Here is a 22,501-nt window from a genome sequence, read left to right on the forward strand (position 1 = left end):
ATAATAAACGGATTTTAAAAGTTATACGACTCTATATTTTAATCACATGCCGCAATAATAATAATGGAAAAAATAATTAAAACGGATTTTTCTTATGCATATTTATTATACACTCAATTTTTAAAATCTAACAGGGAGTGTCTAAGAATAATTAAATATATAATGGTAGTAGTTTGGTTTGTTTTAGTTATATTAATGTCCCGTTTGAAGCAAAACTTGGGCTATTTTGGGACGCACCTCGTAATTTTGAACAGCGGTCAAATGACGAGGACAACACCTGAGCTGGCACCCCCTCTCCACACCACACCACACCAGCGGGAGGACGTTTGGTCAGGACGGATTTAGCATGCAACAGACCCCCTTACAAGACGGTTCTTCGGTGGAATCGGGTCTCGAACCTGAAACCCTCCGGTTCCGAAGCCGAGACCTTACCACCAGGCCACCGCGCCCCCCCATAATGGTAGTAGTGTTTTCAAGAGCAGGGAAATGAATTTTTTGAAAGTTGAAAATAATCATAAAGTAAGTTGGTTCGTATAGTAAGCGTGGTATTTATAATTTTTGTCATTCCCATATTATTATAATTCAATATATACCACTCCATTCTTCTTTTGATTTTATATCTATACAAATGTTTTGTAAAAAATAAACCTTATTTATTCAATTGTAATAAGCAAAGCCATTTTGCTAAGGAATGTTTTATGCCTTTTTTATTTATTGAATGAATCCTGAAATTCTTTCAATAATACTCAAGTTATTATAGATACATTTCCATTCAAAAACATTTAGCTATCAATATAGGCGAAAAACACATAAAAACTCTATTATAAAAGTACATGGAATAGAAATTCTAAAATTAGTCATCATTAATAAAAATATAACAATAATTGTTAAAAAAATGAAACTATGTTATAATAGAGCGCAACTACTGGTGAATGAAAGTGCATATTTTCAATGCTTTCAAACGTCAAAGCATCACGGCCTCCTTTCAATAAGCTTAATCCATTTCTGCAACCAAGAAAGACCAATGTATTTAAATGAAATATTAAATTTCTTTTAACAATAAATAAATTATTATTTAAATCTCTTTTGGATATCTCGCACTAGTTCTGAAATAGTTTAAAAAAAGATACCTTAATACTTTAATAGTTGGAGGAAATACATTGCGAAATAAACTTACTGGACGGAAACAAATTCACCGAACAAATTACTGAATTAAAGTTAAAATTTTTACTCGCATATCCACTATGAATAGGCGATTTCAATAAATCTTGGATAATTAAAAAAAGTCCAATGTCCTCATATTAAAAATAGATATTAAAATAAAATTACGTACTGTCCACACATCCATCTGGACCTAATATGGCTCCTTCTGGACAGATGTCACATTTCATTCCTTGAATGCCAGGCTTACAAACACATCGTCCCGTCATTTGTTCACAATCATCACGGACAGACCCATACAAATTGCAGGTACATGCTGAAAAAAACAACATAGCATACATTTAAAAAAATGTGACGAATTAAACAAGAAACAAAATTAATAATTTATGTCAAATTATTATAAAAAGACCAGATATCTAGAATTATGTCACTTTTATCAAGATTTGCGCCACTTATAAAATATTGATTATCGTTTTCATTTTCTTTTTAAAAGCTTGAAAAACACATTGAAGTTTAATATAATAATTTTAATCTCAAGTTTAGTGATAATTTATAAAATTTAGTTTCTGAAAATTTTTTACTTAAATAAATTTTTTGGGTTTTTGAAAAATTTAGTTTCTGAAAAATTTCACGTTACTATAAGTAGTATGTATGTAGCAGATTGTATATATCAGTAATTATCTGTTAAAACGAATTTTAAGACTTCAGTTTTGTAGCTCCGTTGATTGCTATTAATTATCATTATGTGTAAACCCACATGATCATTAACGAGAAAGTTTAAGTAACAAAGCATGTGAATTAAATGACACATTCACATTTTTCTCTTCTTTGATGTTATCTTTCTTAATACCCTCGTTCAGGTTCAGAAATTAAATTTAATACATCCATCTTTTTTTTTTAAAGTATCCCATTTTTACAGTTTCAGTGCGAAAATCAAACGGATTTACATGGAGGAAGAACTGCTTGTACAGTCTCCAAAAGTATTTGAACATTTCTTATTGATTGCTATATAAAAGTTAAAGAAATTATGTCATGTTATTTGGAAGTACGACCTCTTAAAAATATGCAAACTGTATTTGCAAGAGGAGATATAATTAATATATATAATTATATCTGGATCAATTAACAATATTTCCAAGGAGGATTATTATTTGAAATAAATAAAAATACATGATACATTTAGTAATTAGAAGATAATATAAAACAAATTGCATTGCAAACATTGCCTGTCTGTCGATCACAAGAACGTTCCCTAAACTTTACATAACAGAGACGTAGTAATTTTCACATGACACCAAGAATATATTTTAAAGTCAACTGTATATATATATATATATATATATATATATATATATATATATATATATATATATATATATATATATATATATATATATATATATATATATATATACAACTTTTTTAAATTAATTCATTTTTAAGATATTTAATTAAATAACGAACATTAGAATAATTTTCATCGTTTTTCTCCAACAACATTGGAAATTATTATTGCATAAAAATTATTTTTACACAATCTTATAGGGCTATAAATTATCTTTTGAATGATACTAATTTCATTATAGTACAGTTTATTCTCAGAGCATTTATAATTTCAGCAAATCTTCCAAAATTCACTTTAAATATAATTTGTAATAATTAAATTCAGATCTGCTTATTATTTCATTAAAGCCACCATTAACGTATATTTCTCAGTTATAATGATAAGAAAATATAATTTTTTGGCATTAATTTTATGTCAAAATTTTTTTCTTCATTTTTATTTCGTAGCAAGTAAATCTTGTATGCACGTAATATTTAGTGCGATTACAATGCAATGTTACCCTATTAATTTTCCTAAATCATGGATCCTAATTAATGCATTAGATCATTCAATTTTATTGAGTCCTATTCAGACTAAACAACAAAAGCACGACCGTGAAAAATTGTTTAATTTATTTATAGGAATATCTTAATCAATTAACAATTTTTCTTTCAAAATTTCTAAAATTATTTATTTTATAAATGTCCAAAAGGGAAAAAAGGACATTTAATTTTACTTGTTTCACACATTACGTTAAAAATAGTCACAGTAATGGCAAGCCCAAGAAGAAAAATAATAAACACGTGAATTGCATATAATTAAAAGAACTGAAAAAAATGAATCCATTTAAGAAATAAATAAAGAAAAGTCTCGCTTTGTTTAAAGACAAAATTCTAATCAGTTTTAGATATTTCTTAAACATCTGAAAATATTTACTTCATAAATGCTTAAAAGTAAAAGGTAACATTTAATTTTGTATGCTTTACTACTGTGCTGAAAAAACAGTTCCAGGAGAAGAAAACTGAAAAACAAAAACTCCAAACCCTTGAAATGAAAAAAGAATTTAACTGGATATAGAAATTGCTGGAAAAAGTAAACACCGCAATTCTGACGACCGATTACGGACAATTTTAAGACGAAATAACAATACTGTTAAATAAATTGAGCAGCGACGTTCTGACAGCCGATTATGGGCAATAGCAAGACGAAATAATGAGATTTTTGAAGAAAGAAACAAGCACCAAGCATCAGACCATTTCCGAACTTTAACCTCGAGGACTATTGATAACAAGCAGCAGTCACATCAAAGGATTTATTGAAATGTACTTTCAAACCAGGATTGAATATTGGCTGAAACATTTGATACTCGATATTATAAACTCCAGCTAGAAAGAGTTAAATAACTAGCTAGATTTATTTGAAGAACGTAGCTATCATTAATTTATTTGGAAATGCTTAACTGTATTTGAGAATGCCAAGGGCAAAAAGATCTGTCAAAATTATTCATCGTAACTGATCAGCAAACAAGAAACATTATGCATATCTAAGTCTTGAAATAAATTTTTAATAGCAAAATAAATTATAATCAGTAAAGAATTATTTTGAATATATTCTAGACAAAATAAAGTAATAAAGCTAATGTTAAATAAAACAGAATTAAATTGGAAACTTCTAGGAGTAGCTGAAAAATAAAAGGCAACTGCTTATTTTTCAAAGTATTTTTTCTAAATGAAACAGAAATAGAGTAATGCTGTTGATCTAATTCAGTTTCTACAAAATATTTCGAATAATTTTTAAAAATGTTTTTTATTAATTTTTTTTATTATTTAATATTCTATTACAAAAAAGAAAATCAAATAGGTATAATTAACTTAATAATTTTTAAAACTTTTATTGAAATTTTTAAACAAGATATTTTGCCAAAGCCTAGAGATATTGTATTATCCATATAAAAATATCTAATTTTTTTATTCAATAATATTAATTTTCTGATTTAAAATAGTATCTAATAGAATTCCTTCATACAATTAATAATAAAAAATTCTACATTTTATTGAGGATATTTTTTCTTGCATTTTTATTAATTGAATCTCAATACATTTTACAGATGTAACTGTCCTTTGTTTGCTTTATTAGTTTTTAAATTTACTTCTCTTGATATGCAAGTGGAGTAAGTAAAACAATCACTTTTACAGTTTCAATTTCTTCCCTTTCAATTTTACATTTATTTTTAAAATAAAAATGTAATTCAATGTAAAAAAACCCCTATTTTCTTCTAAAGACATGCTTTGTTTTAATTACAGTATCAGCTATCTTTTTTACTTGAAAATGTTTTTAATAAATTTGAAATACCTCAAAATAAGTTAGAATTACGAAATTATGAAAAGTTTTGGTATTACTATTTTTGGTATCTTAAAATCAACTAAATGGAAAAGAAAAATAATTTGGAAATTTTGATGCTTTAATTTACATCAAAATGTGTACGGTTATCTATTCGACAAGCTTTAATTTATAAATTAAAAAAATCAGCACGATTGCCGATATACATTTATATTTTTAAAAATGCATAAGAATTATGTTTTTTTTAATTATTTCAATGTAAAATAGTAATTGCTTTTAAAGATTCATTGTTTTAAAATATATTGAAAAAATAGAAACTTTCATTGAGCATAAGGTATTCGATATTTCAGCAGTATATTCTTAATGACAAAATACTGCATATTTTGAAACAATTTTTATCCGGAGAATTTAAGTATTATTAAAAATTGAAATTTCAATTAAAAATATATCTGTATAAACATAATTAAGAAATCTATCCATCGCATTAAAAGGAATTTAAAAACTTATAGAATGCATATTTCTACGACTACAGGAATTTGCAGCTTTATTGTGTGATAATTAATTTCGGAATTACGAGTAACTTTCGGATACTTTGCTGACAGACTGTACAGCTCAAAAAGACTGTCCTTTACAAAGATTGTTTAGCTTATGTTAGAAGGCTGACCATCTGGAAAAAATCATATTCTGTTTTTGTGGAATTTTTTTGCTTAGAATAATAAGTGATGTTAGTAAATTTGCAATGTTATATTAATTCCTATAATAATTTCAAAGCTGAACAGCAACTGATTTCTTTTTAGACTATTTCTTCTATTTCGAGAAAAAAATTAAATAGTCATTTGTTAAATGTATGCTTTAAAACATAATTTCACAGCGTTCTTGTATCCTTAGAATGATCTTATTATTAGCGAAGTGAATTTTTTTTCATAGTAAGTTATCATTTCTTTAATGAAAAAGAATATCATATGGAAGGAAAATAACATTCTCATGAAATTTTTCATCTTCTTGAAATATTAATAGTAATTATAATGGATTAGACAAGCATAGAAAGAAATAAGCAAAAACTATTTTGATTTTTAAAAAATATGTTTTAATGAAACAGCCAAGAGTTTATTAACATTTTAAAAACTGAGAAAACGCTGTTTGCATGTTATGGATCCCCTTATTTTAATGAATTGTAGAAAAAGTTTTTTTTTTATTTCTTTGCAATTATTTGCGATTAAAAATTTCCCGAGAAAGAGTATAAATATTCACTACTACAATATATTAAAGCCATATTAGCGTAAAGAAATGAGTCTGACAAATAATTTCTTTGGTAAATTCTCTTTTAACTTTCTCGGGGCTAGGAAATCAAATTTTGGAAGCGAACTTTCAAAATAATATTAGACGGCTTTAGTAAAATTACAATTCTGAAAGAGAATATCCAGTGCAATAGAAATAGCTAAATGAGTATTATTAACACTTTAATGTTATAAAATATCTACTAATAATAGAAAAGAAAATCTGTGCATTTCCGCTATAAATATATTAAAACAATTGCCTATACAGTTATGAAATTTAATAAAAGTCTAGTCTGAAGGATTAAAACAAAACAATTATGTTTAAATTTAAAATCAAAATTTTATTAATTAAAAATTTAGTCAAAATTGTTGAGTTTTTTTTATTAATAATTTTGAAAAATATCATAGAAAAAGAAATTTTTTCCAATGAAATCCACAATAAAAAAAACATTTTTAATTATTTAATAATAGTTTTCATTGCTCAATCACAGTCAAGTAAATTTTCGTTCTTGACAAGTACAGTTACGTTGTTGTTTCGTGTTATTATTTATTTTCAGTCAATTTTGAAGATTCGGTATTTTTTCCCTATTCTAAAGCATATATTTAACTAGCCGCCTTTGGCGACCAGCTGGTTCGCCAGTATTACCGCTCTCTACAATTTTCAATTAAATATTTTAAGTAACTAGTCTCTTAATAGATTCTCAAACAAAACATTTTTAATCTTCAAATTTTGATAGTCATATCTAATTTATACTGTTGTTTAGATCGTTTCGTTCAATTTACTATATATATTTTCCTAATGTGTTGTCATTTCCGATAAAACTTCAACTTTAATTTAAAGTTGAAATGATGAAATTGCAATTAGTATAAAGATATTTTTTAATGAAACCAAGCTTTTTATTTTATTTGTCAGTTTTATTGTTATTTTTTTATTATTATTATCATTGAATATGATTATTGCAAACAGAATCGCTCGGTATTTAAGTCTTATGTGAACTACAAAATATTTTTCATAATTTATGTAATATCTCAAACAATAATTCAACAAAAATTTCTAAGATTCAGCATAAAATTCAGTTTTTAGTTTTGCTTTCAAAAGGATTGAAATGAAATCAATAATAATATTTTGTTCCGGCCTATAAATATATTTCAAAAATTATGAAGTCTAAATTTAATGCAGTAAGGTTAAGGTAAGGATTCTGAGAAATATTCTGGACACACTAAATTTTAAATAAATGAATGAATGTTTCTATTTTCCACGATCAACTAAGACTTATTTATGAAGTTTTGAATGTTAAAAATTTAGAAAAACTCAACATTTTCATAATCTTAGGCGAATTAATCTTGAGAAACCTGCGCGCTGATTGGCGTATTTTCTTTGAAACGATCGATGGAAAATCTAAAATTATCCTTTTTTTATTGAATAGTGATATTCAAATTTTCATCAATCAGTCAGTTTAAGTGATTGATTTAGTTGATTGGAAATTAACGCTTTTTATTTAAAATATTAGTGTTTCAAGAACATTTTGTTATTCGTGATTTCCACAGCAGAAGCTTTATGTAAAATCAAAAATTCGTTATTTATTAGAGCATTTATTGAATCAAGTTACATAAAATATAATCATTTTCCATTTAGACCATTTTAGCAGATCTGTGTCTTACTAAAGGTTTACAAATTAGCTGTGTAGCCCTGCTTTGAATGGATATCCTGTTCATATTAAACAAAACTTGGCTTAAAATAAAACTGATTTATTGGATTAATAATATAGAGAGTGTAAAAGATCATAAAATAATTTTTCTTGAATTTATTTTTTAGAAAAAATAATAGTTCATATTTGTTTCATTTCCTACAGACACGTGCCGAAAATTATATTTTTGCATATTTCATTTCCAAAAAGATTTAATTTATTTTTAGTTGGAGCTTTAATCAATGTGATGGCAACACTTTGAAAAAAGCTATTATTTTCCCATGAATGCGAAACGTGCTCGTGCAGCTTAAATTTTATTTTTATTTTGTACGAAAAAAATTGTTTAAAAATAGTTAAAATATTTATTTAAAAATTCATTAAAAATAGAAATTTAATTTTAAGGTTAAAACATTGGTATCATTTAAAAGATAAATTTTTGATCTTTAACTTCATGTAAAAATCTTTTTTGTGCGGTGATATTTTCGGAAGTTATAGCAGAAACACGCCAAAATTTCGCTTATTTTTTAAATAAATAAAATTCTAATTAAAAATAACCCCCAGGTGCACATTCCCGGCCTGCAAGGTATACACGTGACAAATTTGGTAGCTGTAGGTTGAATGGTCTGGCCTGTAGAGTGCCAACACACACACACACACACACACACACACACACACACACACACTGAGCTTTATTATAAGTATAGATAGATAAACGCGTTGGACACGTAAACGCATACTATTTGATTAATTTAATCTTACCCTTCCTATCAGAAAAAAAGAAGAATGTTTGCATCGATAATTCGATAATTTTTCCTTCAAGTAAACTCGTTACCATTGGTTTATCGAGGTGAGCAATTATTACGTACAATAAGATTTGCAAAGTATAATTTTGAAGAAACTAACTTTTTTCAAGATTATATAAACTTATTTTTTCTTTTTATAAAGATAGAATCGAACTATTCAGTGATAAGAATAAAATAAAAGTCATTTAATTCAAAATTAGTTATTTTCCTTATTTATGAATTGTATTTTCTTAAATATAATGAAAAGTGGATAAAAAAATAAACTAGAAAAAAATACTAAGAGTGAACTCTTCAAATAAATAGTTAACAAATAGCCTAATGACTGCAATAGACTTTTCAAAAATACTAAATGTATACTTTTTATCAGAGTTTAGGCAAGCCTAATAATAAATTGAACAAAGCGAAGTATCAAAGCCTTTTAAAACAATGAGTTAACTTATAGCTGTGTTCTCTTAGTATTCTCATAGTTGAAACAAAATAGAAATTACCGAATTTATATGCTTTTAAATGAACATGAAAGAAAACACTGAAACCCACGCTCAAAAATAAATTGTTTTGTCTAATTGTTCAACGACTTTTTCTTTCGACTGTTGAAATAAAAAGCTGGTAATTACTTTTATTTTATATATCTACAAAAAAACATTTGTGCTTTAAATTGCAAGTACTTTAAATGTTAACATAATTAATGATATGTGATTCTTGAGAATGATGCTCCATTAACTTGCCATGAAAAACCAATGAAGTGTGACCGAATTAAGGTTTTCAAAAGTTTAAAAACAAACGACATTTTTCCTTATTCTTTTATTCTTTCCGAATTAAAATAGTCATTTCTTTGAAAGAAAAAAAAATTCCCTTCCTACATATTTCATTGAAAAAATATTACATAAGAGAAGCCAGACTTTTAATGCAAATTTGTCTCGCTTGAAATTGCTATTACAGCGCACGGAACTAAGCATTTTGCCCTTTTTTCAACTAGGAAAGATTGCGGAAATGAAAACAAAAATGATTAAAAAAACATAAAAACAGAAGAAAAATATTCATATTTTTTTGGGTGGCTTTTAATGCTGAAGTATTCTGAGAGCTAACTGGATTTATTCCAAATAGAAGCATTCTCGCATTTATTTCTTTTAAAGTGCATTTCTTTTCGTGCACAGTTGCCTTCTGCGCCGACGGCATAATTTTAAACAAACAGAAACAGAATTTATAACGTTCTTAAAGAGGTTTAAGTACACTGACTTTTTTCCACACACGAATGCAAAAATTTCATTTTTTTATTGCTTTGTTATAAGTAAACTTTCCTTTGTAAGAACGACTCAGGATTAGTTCTTAAGATTTTGAGCTGTTAAAAGAAGGATATACTCAATGTATATTTTCAACAATGGATAAAGCACTTAAATGCTATTTATTAAAATATATTGGATTTCCATCTATTCTTTTATTTTTGAATCGGAATTTCTGTTGATATACTCTAAATATACTTCAAAATATAGATATCGTTTAAGGAAATCCTCTGTGAAAACTTTGTCTGGAAGTGTTTAATACTTCAAAAATAAAACGATAATCCGCAAGCACTATTTATGATATATTTGTATTCATTTTTAATTCGTATACATACCAGTTTCTTTGTGAAATTCCTCGAATTCTAGTTATTATTTTTTGACAATTATGGATTCAACTTATGAAAAAATCACAATTAGTGAAGAAATGAAACAGTTTCTATTTGTTATAATTTCGAATTGCATCTGCTATCCGAAAATACAGTACCAATCTGAATTTTTTTCCAAATAGTTCTTTTTTTTTAAGTTCATGCCTTTTCGCGCTCAATTATTTCTTATACTAATGACATGATTTTTAACAATAGAAATTTTAATTAGCGCGATCTTAAAGGTGTTAAATGCATTGTCTTTTCTCTATATACGTCTGCATTTTTTTAACCTTCTGTTGCATTGCTTTCGTATTTATAGGATTTTTTTTTATAAAAGAAAAAGGAAAATTTGCATAAATTTACGGCGAAAACTTTTTGATTTCTTATTTTCTAACCCTATAAAGATTTTACGTTAGATTAGATTAGTCATTAATTAGATAGTTAATTAATGACTAGTTTTCTCCGAAACAATACTTTTATCTCAATATTTTGTGCGTATGTATTCAGATTGCTTGGAGTTTCTACTCCAGAACATGTTCACATTATTGGAGTACTAATAGCCGAGTTTGTAAGCTGATACTGGCAACTTTAAAAAATTGTCCTTCAATTTTATTGAGTTATTGAAAAGGTAAAGTAAATTAAATTTAACGACGTTGAAAACAGAAAGACATTTTACTCAGAATAAAATGATGAAAAGGTATACCCTCTTAATTTTATTATATTTACAAGTATAAGAACATTAGTTATTTTGGGCATAAACTACTGACTCATTTTATTTCATTACATAATTTAGATTGATCAAATTCTTCGAATAGCAAAATGAGTGAACCAACATTTGGATTCACTATATGGGAGTTATTTTAGCTGGGCTAAAAACATGATTTAGAGTTGTAAACAACTAATCGTCCATCATTGCGACAGCAAATTTATAAGCAAATGATTTCATGGTAACTCTATACGGACAATTTCAGGCATTCTATTAGCATTTTCATTCGCATTATTATTTATAGTTTATTATTTATTATAGTTTATACTCACAACAACTTAAGTCAAGAGCATATGCTATATTTAATAATGTTTCCATTGTTGTCATAATTTTTCGGAGTGTCAATTTAAATATGTCCTTTTAATGTCCTTTTGTTAAGGAAAAAAATAATCGCCTTCTATTTCAAAATCAAAATATTTATCCAAATGTTAGAAATTCACCAAATGCAACTGTTACAGTCAAATGAAACACCAAAACACTCATTAGTTCTTAATCTTTTGACTCATGGTGTAGGTGCAGAAGCAATCGTGCATACTCTGATTTTAATAAACAACATACAAAGCTCTATTAGATGAGGGAATTTTAGGAAGTCTTTCCTTTTCAGTTGTGAAAAGACATTGAAAGGATTATTATATGCTACATTATCTAATATGCCTTAATTATTAAATGGAATTCTATTAGTAGGGTATGCGAAGTTAGATCAGGCAAAGGGAATTATACCAAATATATAAGGTCATTAATGGGGTAAAAATGAACAGCTATCTAAATTTCTAATTCTGGCCGAATTTCCATTTTCTTTCAAAGCATTCTAACAAGCAAGAATGCAGGATCAGAAAAGTAAAATGGAAGTCAACCAAAATTATGGGCTGCTTACTGACCGCGCAGCGTTTGGGACAGTAAAAAGTGTCTTTATTTTTCATGAATTTTCTGATATCCGAGATGCCGTAGATGGCAAAATTCATTTACTTTGATTTTAGAGATTGATTTAGAGAAGATTTCAGAGATTGATAGAAATGACAACGCTCTGCAAAACTTATAGGTACAATATATGGGTTTATTTTTTCCCTGTCGTCATGTATAATACTGAAATCTGTATAGCTATCCTGAGCGTGTTTTAGGTATCTTTCCCTAGTTGAAACAAGAAAAATATATTTTGGATAGTTAATACAAAAATTTTACTTTGACAGTTAATGTTATCTTATGAGTAGCTTCACAGTTTTCGGCCGAATTGGAATTGAGTAAACAAAATCTATAAGGGCTGTATGAAAACTAACCGATCTTTTGCAGAAAATTAACTTTTACGTGACAAAACTGGGATTTATATCCTCTTCAAAGAATGCCTCTTTCGTTTCTATATACCAAGTTAACTAATACTTCTACTGTCGAAAACACTTGCGGAAGGCTTCTATATGGAATATTGTTCATCTCGACCTTTGTGTTCTGATTATATCTTCTTTACTTTCATCCGCGATTCTTTCAAACCGGATCCTTTCAAAATCATCTTTAAATTTGAGAATTCGCAAGGAGCCATATCTGGAGAATAGGGAAGCAGGTGAAGACTAGAAATCCATGTTTCTGCAAGAAATTCTGGATCATGTTTGATAAATGTGCTGGAGTATTTTAATAATGCCCGAGTTTTTCGCTGTTCCACAGTTCTGGTGTATAACTTAATACTAAATCACGAAATTGGCAAAAAACTGGTAAAAGTTTTCTTTCGTATACTGTAAAATCTTTTAAGCATAAGATTTTCCACTTTCCCAACAACAGCTGCATTTAGACTGGTGTGTTACTCCCAGAAAGCTGATCATTATTCACTGATATGCAATCATTTTAAAATCGATTGAAGTGCTCCATAATTTTTATTACTCCAATAGCATGGTTTCCAAACACTTGCTGGATTATACGAATTTTTACGTTCATGAGAATAATGAAACTTTTGATAGAATTTGATTGAGTATTTTTGTTCGATTTATTCAGTCAACAGGAAAAAATTTTGTAATTCGACGAACATGTATAACAGCAACTCACTCGGCAGCCACCAGGTATTCTCGAATACTGAAAAAAAAATCCAGCATGCACGTTAAGGTGGATTTCTCCACTGTGTACAATGGCGCCACCCAAACGTCAATGACGAGCGATTTTTATTTAGCCGATTGAATAGACTTTATACAAATACAACAATAAACAGCTTAAATGGAACTAAAAATAATCTGAGATGGGATACCATAACTTATAATGAAAATTCATCTTTAAAAGATTTATTGATTATTTCTAAAATAATAGCTATCCTGTCATCAAATATTCTTAATTATGCAAAATTAAATATACCCAAATATTTAAAAGTTGCTGATTCTAATGTTGGTAATTCAAAGATCAGTATGTTAATTATTCTTCAAAATAATTAAAAGTAGAACATTCTATCGTCTTTGTATTTGTTATTTCGGAATTTAGTGCTTACAGAAAGTGGGGTAGAATTCTTCGAAGAGATATGATTTTAATTTCTCATCGAAAAAAAATCTAAAGATAATTTTTATATATTTTAAGATATGAGAGATTGTTTGTTGAACGAATAATGAAGAATAAAGTAGAAACATGTGCAATACATTTCCGAAATGCCGATCTTTATAGTGATATTGTTCAACTACAAGTAGTTATAAAAATGCTCTTGATAAAAGAAAATTTAATTTCTTTAAATGATTCAGAAAGTACCAAAAAAAATCTCTGGTTACTAGAAACCGTTACGAAGTTTATAAAAATCAAACAATATAAAACCTTTATAATTCATTCCTATAAGAATATAAAGACCTGAACCATAAGGAATAAATAAAGAACAAAAATCAATCTATTGTAAATTATTTCTTGCCTTCTCATGACATGTTTAAGCAAGATAGTGCTCCGAACAATTCAAAGTTTTTTTCAACACTTCTTAGCCAGCAATAACAGATAAAAGCTTAATTGCTGTAATATTTTCTAGAAAGAAGAGAGAAGTTGTCAATGATAATATAAACATTAAATACTTCTAATGACAGATATTCATCGAATATTTATTGATTTTTTTCAAAGAGCTCCCTGCTCTGAGACCTGTATGTGACATAAGAGAAGGAAATACCTTTTGCTTATAGATTGAAAACTGTTTCTTGCCGAACTAAGTGTGCATCCTTTTTGCGACTAAAATCTGAAGGTCGCCTATCTTATACGAAACGAAAAAAATTTAATCAAAATTTGATATATTTCTTTCCGATGTTTATATGGATATATAGTAACCGGATCATAAGACTTGGGAACCATTAAAATATTAAAAGATAAACAAATTAAGATGTTGAACACCTGCGGCATAATCCGTCATAAGTATAATTTAATACTAGTGAAACGTTTCACCTCAAAAAGGATAGTTCAAAAATTTAATAGAATTAAAAGGAAGACTAAGTAATGTCTTGGAAATTAAATGAAGTTAAATAAATCCTAGGTTTCCTAAAAGAACAATATGTCTATATTAAGCGAGATGTTGTGAATATCATAGCCGAATTCTGCGGCCCATTTGGATTTATTAATCCTGTTATCATTAAAACAAAAATATTTCTTCAAAGTCTTTGGTTATAAATATTAAACTGGAATGATTTATTTTTTGAAGAACTTTGATGCAGAGGCAGAAGTTGTTGCTGTTCTGATCTCTTTTCTTTACAAAGGTTCATCACTTTACGCCATGTTTTTGACTGAATATTGAAGAATGTTATTGGAATGTTGAATGAATTTAAATATCACTGACAAAGATTGAAAGGAAGAGAACAGTAGTCCCACAATGCATATGTCTAAACTATCTCTTATGGCCCTTATATCCGATTTCTGTTCAAAATTAAAAGTCATTAACATTTCTACAGGCTTAGAACTAAACAGTTAAACTGCTCATAATTGGTAATACAATGTTTAATATATAGCTTTAAAAAGTTTAGCATCAAATCAAATGCAAGGAAGATGACAAATAATAATTAATATGAAACCAACAAAAAGTGCAGTACGCAGAAACATGTTAAATGTTTATTCTCGACTCTGAGAACAAAACTCTCAAGATTCTGTCAATCAAATCGTGGATAAAATTTCGCATCTTACAGGTGTTTTGCAAAGAACAGTTTTCCGTTTGAAAAAAGAAATAAAGGCACCCAGTCCTTTAAGTACACATGGAAAGAAACGATCAGGCTCAGTAGGTAAACATTCAAGTCTTGTAAAATATGATGATTTTACATCATCCTGTATTTGACGAAAAATCCATACATTTTTTTCGGAGAAATAAGATCCCAACATTAGATAAAGTTTTGAAAGATGTGAACGATGATGCAGACATCTTTTCGAAAAACATTAGCCGAAATACGCTTTACAGAATATTGAAAGATTTGGGGTTTTCTTTTGAAAAACGATGAAACGAAATGAAATAACTGTAATGATTCATTAAAATTATGTATCAATAATATTGAACACAATAATGAAAATAAGGAAAAAAATTAATCCTCTGATTTAAAATGATAATAAAGTTAATAAATATTTACTATTTGGCGAAAAATTTGCGAGATAAAGTTTCGCCAGCGATCTGCATTTCTATTTGTAGTTTAAAGTAACCCAGTTCCCCTGACAACGACTGTGATTCGGCATGTCTAGAATATACTCTACTGCCAAGTTAAGGTGGAACAAAGTATAATAAATTTTCATGATGACCGGGATCCTAATACGCTGCTTCAAAGCATTTATAGACAAATATTCTTAGGTACCAGAATGTTTACGCGAGTTATCAACAGTTCAGCGAAATTTTTTCCACTCACAGTTCTTGCTATGAGTAAACTTCCTTTTCAGAAATCAAAGCTGCTTACTCACGAAAATATGAGCACGGAATTTGGCTATAAATAGTTGAATAATCTCCCCACTAGATATCAAAACAACTTACGTTTGATTTTTAATAACATGTATAGTCATTACATGATATTGTTACAATTAATTGTTATGCATAAATTTATATTTATTTTATTTTATCATTATTTATAAATAAATTAATTTATTATTATGTGAGAACATGATGTTGTTTTGATTTGAGGTTTTTGAAGCCTCAAAATGCGTAGAAAATAAAGGGAATGGGAAATAAGACGTTATCACTCGAGCAAGCACAGAGAGAGAGGGGGGGAAAAATCAGGAATCAAGCGAAGGAGAGGTATCAAATTGTGTATTTTGTGTGTGTGTGTGTGTGTGTGCATTTTTTTTTTTTTTTTTTTAGCTGATTTAAATATTTTTGGAGGTTGAATGATTTTTTGAGATGGGAGAAAAAACATCGTTGTTTTTTTTAAAGTTGGCGATTATGCACGTCACGTGATCATTCCAAACCAGTTTTTAAAAAATAAATCCTGGTTTCGAGAAAAACATTTAGAGCTCGAACGATTTTCAGTGTGTGTGTGTGTGTGTGTGGGGAGGGGAAACATCGTTTTTTCTAAACATCGTCGCATGCGTAATCTGATAGATAGAGAAAATGTTTTGGAGCTCACACGATTTTGTTTTGGGAGGGGGGGGGAATACCTTTAATATAGATGCATGCGTAATCTGATAGTCACGTGATTGCTTCAAACCGGTTTAAACTGGTTTTGCTCGAAAAAAAAATTGAGAAAAATTATAGACCTCAATTGATTTTGAGATTGTCAAATACCATTGTTTTTCTAAATGTTAATGATTGCGAAATAGGAATCATCTGAAAACATGTTATTTTTCTGTCGGATTGATGTCAAGTGACTTAAAAAAATGTTATCACATGATAATTAGAATTTTGCGATAGCAGTTTTCAAATTTCAAATTTCTTTTCTTTTCAAATTTCTTTTTGATAAATAAATTATTTTATATATATTTTATTTTATTCTGCTGCAATTTATCATTCATGAAGTTCTTCGAAATCGACTTTTTTAATAGATGTTTTATAATAGTTTTTACTTACGGGAACATCCGTCATTGCTTTCTTCAGTAATCCTGTGCAAACCCCAGTAGCCAGGCTCGCATCTATCACATCTTGGTCCTCCAACACCAGGTTTGCAGAAACATTGTTTTGAAATTGGTTCACAAGTAAGCCCATACGATCCAAGACGGTTACAGTTGCAAACGCCTGTAACACAAGAACAGAAACACATAATTAGTATACAATATTGGAAAAGTAAAACCAAAATAACTCTTCTGTCCATCTGAATTTTTAATAGCTTGGTTTACAAATTTACTTAGTTTCATAATTATATGGCGTATTATATTAGAGATGTTCAATTATAGATTGCTAAGTCCAGACAAAAACTTCAATTTACAAAAATTTAAAACCAATTGCTTGGTAATAAAAACAATTATCTGAAAATTTGTAAACCAATAAATTTAGTTCCATAATTTCATTTTTACATTTTTCGTACTGACTTAAAATGAACTGTTCAAAACAATGATATTTCAAAATTATAGTTATAGACTTAATGACTTTTTTTACTTGAACAGCGACGAAATTTGGGATATTTATTTTCATTTCATTTCATATAAGAATTTAAAGGATTTTAAAGGATACTTGTGGTGTCTGTTCAAGATTAGACTTAAAAGGTGTTTTTTTTTTTTCTTTTTTTCATAATGACTCAAAAATTAATTGTTCAAATCGATGATATCTCAATGCGATTTTTTTTTTTTTTACTTAACAACTTTTACTTGAATATGGGCAATATTTGGGATATTTAATGCAGGTTCCTTCCGTGAAAGAGCTTACAATTCATTTAAATTCAAGCATTTAAATGCTTTAAATCATTTCATACCGATATACCTAATCTTAGAAACCTTCCGAAACCTTAGACTTATGAAATCTAGTCACATATTTCTTGTCGAGTTTTAAGCTTTTTCAAAAAAAATTTTTATTTATAATTCCCTTGTGTGCCGTGTTTCTTGCTGAGATGTCATCATGTTATAACATTGATAATGTCATCATGTTATAACATTGATAATGTCATCATGTTATAACATTGATAATGTCATCATGTAATAACATTTGCAGCGAATGTATTATAAATAACAATTCATGTACTTCAGAAAGTAAAAAAAATTTAATAAGTATTGCAGAAATATAGCGAATAAAATAACCTGTCATTTCATATAAAAATGCTGGTTGCTTGTAAAGAGTAGAACTTGCAAGCCGAAGGAATAATTTCCGCCCTTTACAGATATTTGTAATTCTATTTTTCGAATTCCAACATACTGATTTACAAAGAATTTTTTATCATCAATATTTTTTTATCTGTCAATAATTGACAATGATATGATAGTATTTGATGCGGTATTGCTATGATGATTGCTATGTAGTTTTATGTATTTGATTTGTCTCACGTTCGTAAAGTTGAAAATCTGAAAAAAACTTTTCATTTATTTTCTGATGAATTGAAATTTTTAACTTTTGATCCCAGCACACACTTTTAATAGATTTGGAACTTAATATAATTTTAATATTAATTTAAGAATTCATAAAGTTTTTAATAATGAAATATAACCATGAAATTAAAAAAATTATAAATAATTGAAGAAGTAAACCCACAATTTAGTACATTAATAAAAGTAAATTTTAAAAACTGCTTTGAATAATTTTATTTTTATTACCTATTTAAATTAAAAAATTATAATTTCTGAAAGATGCCAGTCTTATCTGTCATCTTATTATTATAATCCCTTATCAATAATATAATCGTCCATCACCGTGAAATTAAAACATGACCTCCTCTCCCATTCGAATTACGTTTTAATCAAATGTGAAGTTGGAGCTTCTGTTTTGGCGGCTAGCAATTGAGACAAGTATTATTTATGCTTATATTAACTGCTTTATCGCTGTGCGAATAAATCTAAATATGGATGAGCATGAGAATTAGTTATGGAATCGAAAACTTCTCATTTCATCTACATTTTTATTGCTATATTGTAGTTAAAGTAAATGAGCTAAGGTCTGTAATTTTCTTTTATTATTTTATATTTATGTTTATTCTGTATATTCTTACTTTTAGATCCAAACTGATTATTATTTCAAATAGTTTCTCTTTGAATTTTTATTTTGTATTCTCCATCAGCAATCTACCAATGTTCATAATGTTATATATAATTCTAGTTTCGTTGGTAATTTTGTAACAACCAGATCTGAAATATTGTTAAATAGATAATGACCCATTCAACCAATAATTATTATAATTTATTTCACTACTATTGATCTAATTATTTTTTTTGAAATCTTAATCAAAATTTTTGTCGCCTTATGGTAGGAAAATTTTGGCATTGCAATATTAGCAGGAATAACTTTTTTAATAAAAAAACTTTACTTACTCGGACATCCAGCATTCAATGGTCCTTGAGCTGAAGTCTTACCATCTGGACAGCACCCATACAACGATTCGGAACAAGTTTTAATCAAGATAACTGGAAGATATGAAATTGAAGAGCACAATATATTAATTAATTTGAGAATATATTTAAGAAAAGAACAAATTAAATACCTAAAACCGTGAAATGAGAAACTGTAGTATATTTTATTTGAAGTTTTTATTTGAAATATATTTTATTTGTAGTAATTTATTTGAAGTAATAAGTGGCCTTTTATAGCATGCTAATTTCCAAAATCACATATTTGTGTTAAGAAAATAAATAGTTTTTAGTTTCTCGCATGAGAAGTATAGTAGAAGTATTGTAATCGTCAAAAAATTTAAATTCAAGATTTTGAGGAATCTGTACGTTTCAGACATCTCTAGATCCTAAGAATCCGTATAGAATTTCGACCGAATTTGTAGATTTGTCTAAAAGCTTTGAAGGAAATCCATTCCGAAAGAAGTATGTCTGTCTTGTTTATGGGTATGTTATTTTCTGACTGCAATTGCAGTTTCGTATCAAATTTTGGTGCCAATCCGCAGACAAAAAAAGGTACAAAATACCTATTCTTGGATAAGATTCACTAAAAATGCCAGAGCCAAAAGGCATATTTCGTAATTATGATTCTACATTGTCATTCAGTTTATTCGCTGTCTTACACAAGATCCACAATTTTATGCGGAAGAAAGTTGAAAGAATCTAATTTTCCCCATGGACGCATAACGTACTAGCACAGGTTAAATTTTATTTTGTGTGAAACAAATTATTGGAAAATATTGTTAAAACAATTTTTTAAATTCATTAAAAATAGCAGTTTAATTTATAGGTTAAAGCGGTCTCATTGAAAAGATAATTTTTGAAACTTTAAGATGATGTAAAAACATTATTTGTACTTAATATTTATGGAAGTTATTCCGAAACGATACCAAATTTCGCTTAATTTTTCGTCAATAAAAATCGCCTCATTTCGCGCGCATTAACGGACAATACTTAATTTAATAAAGTAAAAATTTTGAATTTCCATCTTATTTGAAATTTACAAATTATTTAGTTGCCAATCCAATATTCTTTGTTTAACCTCTGAAGTAATCACTAAGCTCGGTATATTTAAACACTTGTACGTTTGTTAATAAAGAGGGAAACAACACTTTTTAGTAAAGAACTCTCCAGTACTGTTAAAAAGACAAATCAGATTGTCTCAGTTCAGAAAAAGATGGCATTTCCACAAAACGTTTGGTGTTAACTAGTATCAACTATCTCGTGTTAAAATGATATCTGCAGGTAATAGATCAATGGATTTCAGTCTAACTGAGAAGGACGAAGTAGGAGGAACCAGACATTTTATATCTGCAAGAATTCTGTACTTTTTAAATCTTCAGAAAGATTAAAGTATAAAAGACTGCCATGAATCTGAGTAAACTTTGTGTGTGTGTGTGTGTGTGTGTGTGTGTGTGTGTGTGTGTGTGTGTGTGTGTGTGTGTGTGTGTGTGTGTGTGTGTGTGTGTGTGTGTGTGTGTGTGTGTGTGTGTGTGTGTGTGTGTGTGTGTGTGTGTGTGTGTGTGTGTGTGTGTGTGTGTGTGTGTGTGTGTGTGTGTGTGTGTGTGTGTGCGCGCGCATTTCAGGTTACTTTTTTTATTTCAGGTTAATTTTTTAAAATTTCTGTAATTTAAAATTTTTGTTGCTTTCAAATTCTTATAATCACAATGAATTTTATAAATGTAAATATGTGGTCTAACTTATTTATTTTGGATCATATGATAATAATTGCATGTTTCTAATTTTATCTATTTTTCTAATAACTAATTTCTAATTTAATAAAATCAGATGTACGCCTATTTTCCTAAGAATATTGTAATGAAATTTATCTAAATGTTCTAAAAATAAATGCGAATTGTGACTCCTACGATGTTGACTTTGAAATCGATATTTACCTAGGAGAAAAATGATAATTTCCAATAAGCATTAAACCCCAAAATACTTAGCCATCTCTTCAAAAAATAATTTTGTTTCTCAAGCACAGATTTCAATGAGATTTAAGGACAATGGATTTTTAATTTTAAGGATACAAAATTCTTTTTGACTACATGCAGTACGACTTATTTTCTGTCATAAACTCAGAAGTAATAATTTAAAAATGAATTCCTTTTAGAATAAATGGTAAAAGTTACATTTAATTAAATTTTACAATCGATTATAAAAATATAAGCAGGTATCTGATGTATGAAAGAATGAAAAATAACGGTGTTGTAGTTTCGCAGCCCATCTTCAACCACTTTGCATTAATTCATGTTCACAACAGTTAATGTTATAATGAAAACTATATTTTCTCTTAAAGTTTGATTTTGCTCCTTCTTGTGTATGTTTAATGATAATTAAGACTTCAGATGGTTTTGAACATTGGGAATTACTTCCCTTTAAATATCTTTCAATCTTTGTTGTTGCTGTTGTTTATAATGGCACTTGCCATGGACAAGCTCGCTGACGAAGTCAACGATTTTAAGCCAAGGGAGCGTCTCTTGTTTTAGTAGCGCCAACTAGGGCCAAGAGTACGTCTTAGCTATTCACGCACCACACATAGAACAGATGAAGAGCAACCATTCCCGGACCCGGACTCGAACCCAGGACGCCTAGATCTCGGGGAAGACGCGCTACCTCTACGAAAGGACGCCGGCTTTCAATCTTTTATCTTGTGAATTATTTCTCTTTAAATATCTTTCATATCTTTTATCTTGTATATCTATTTTTTTTCCTTTTCTCTACAATAAATTCAAAGTTCAGAGAGTTATTTTCTCAGTGTTTCGATTAGGCATTCATACACTCCCAACGCCTTAGAAATTAAGTGAATAACTTTCGACAAATTTAGTTTAGGGATTACATTGTTAATAATAATTGCTTGTGAAATTTAAATAATATATTAACAATATATATTAATGTATTAATATATTACTATATTAAAGCTCTGGGTGGTTTCATTCTACTTGTGAAACCTCTTAAAAGCGAAGGAAGCGAGATTAGTAATGTGTTGTAAAATCGCTTCGGTTTTCCAAAAGAGATGCACTGAAAGTGCTACCGAATTTTTATCTACCCTTCTGTTCGTCCTGTGGCAGCGTTCTGT

At 28.3% G+C, this 22,501-nt stretch overlaps 1 protein-coding gene across 1 annotated transcript in view; it reads right to left on the bottom strand.

Moving 5' to 3' along the window:
- Window positions 1-22,501, bottom strand: part of LOC129961970 (agrin-like) — a 309,476-nt gene that overhangs the window by 79,918 nt on the left and 207,057 nt on the right. The window contains exons 15-17 of the mRNA XM_056075621.1: window positions 19,348-19,440; window positions 16,967-17,131; window positions 1,334-1,477 (exon numbers count right to left, since the gene is read on the bottom strand). Coding sequence (XP_055931596.1) covers window positions 1,334-1,477; window positions 16,967-17,131; window positions 19,348-19,440 — 402 coding nt within the window. The remainder of the gene's footprint in view (window positions 1-1,333; window positions 1,478-16,966; window positions 17,132-19,347; window positions 19,441-22,501) is intronic.

Source organism: Argiope bruennichi, chromosome 2, assembly GCF_947563725.1.
Source record: "Argiope bruennichi chromosome 2, qqArgBrue1.1, whole genome shotgun sequence".
Classification (NCBI taxonomy): domain Eukaryota; kingdom Metazoa; phylum Arthropoda; class Arachnida; order Araneae; family Araneidae; genus Argiope; species Argiope bruennichi.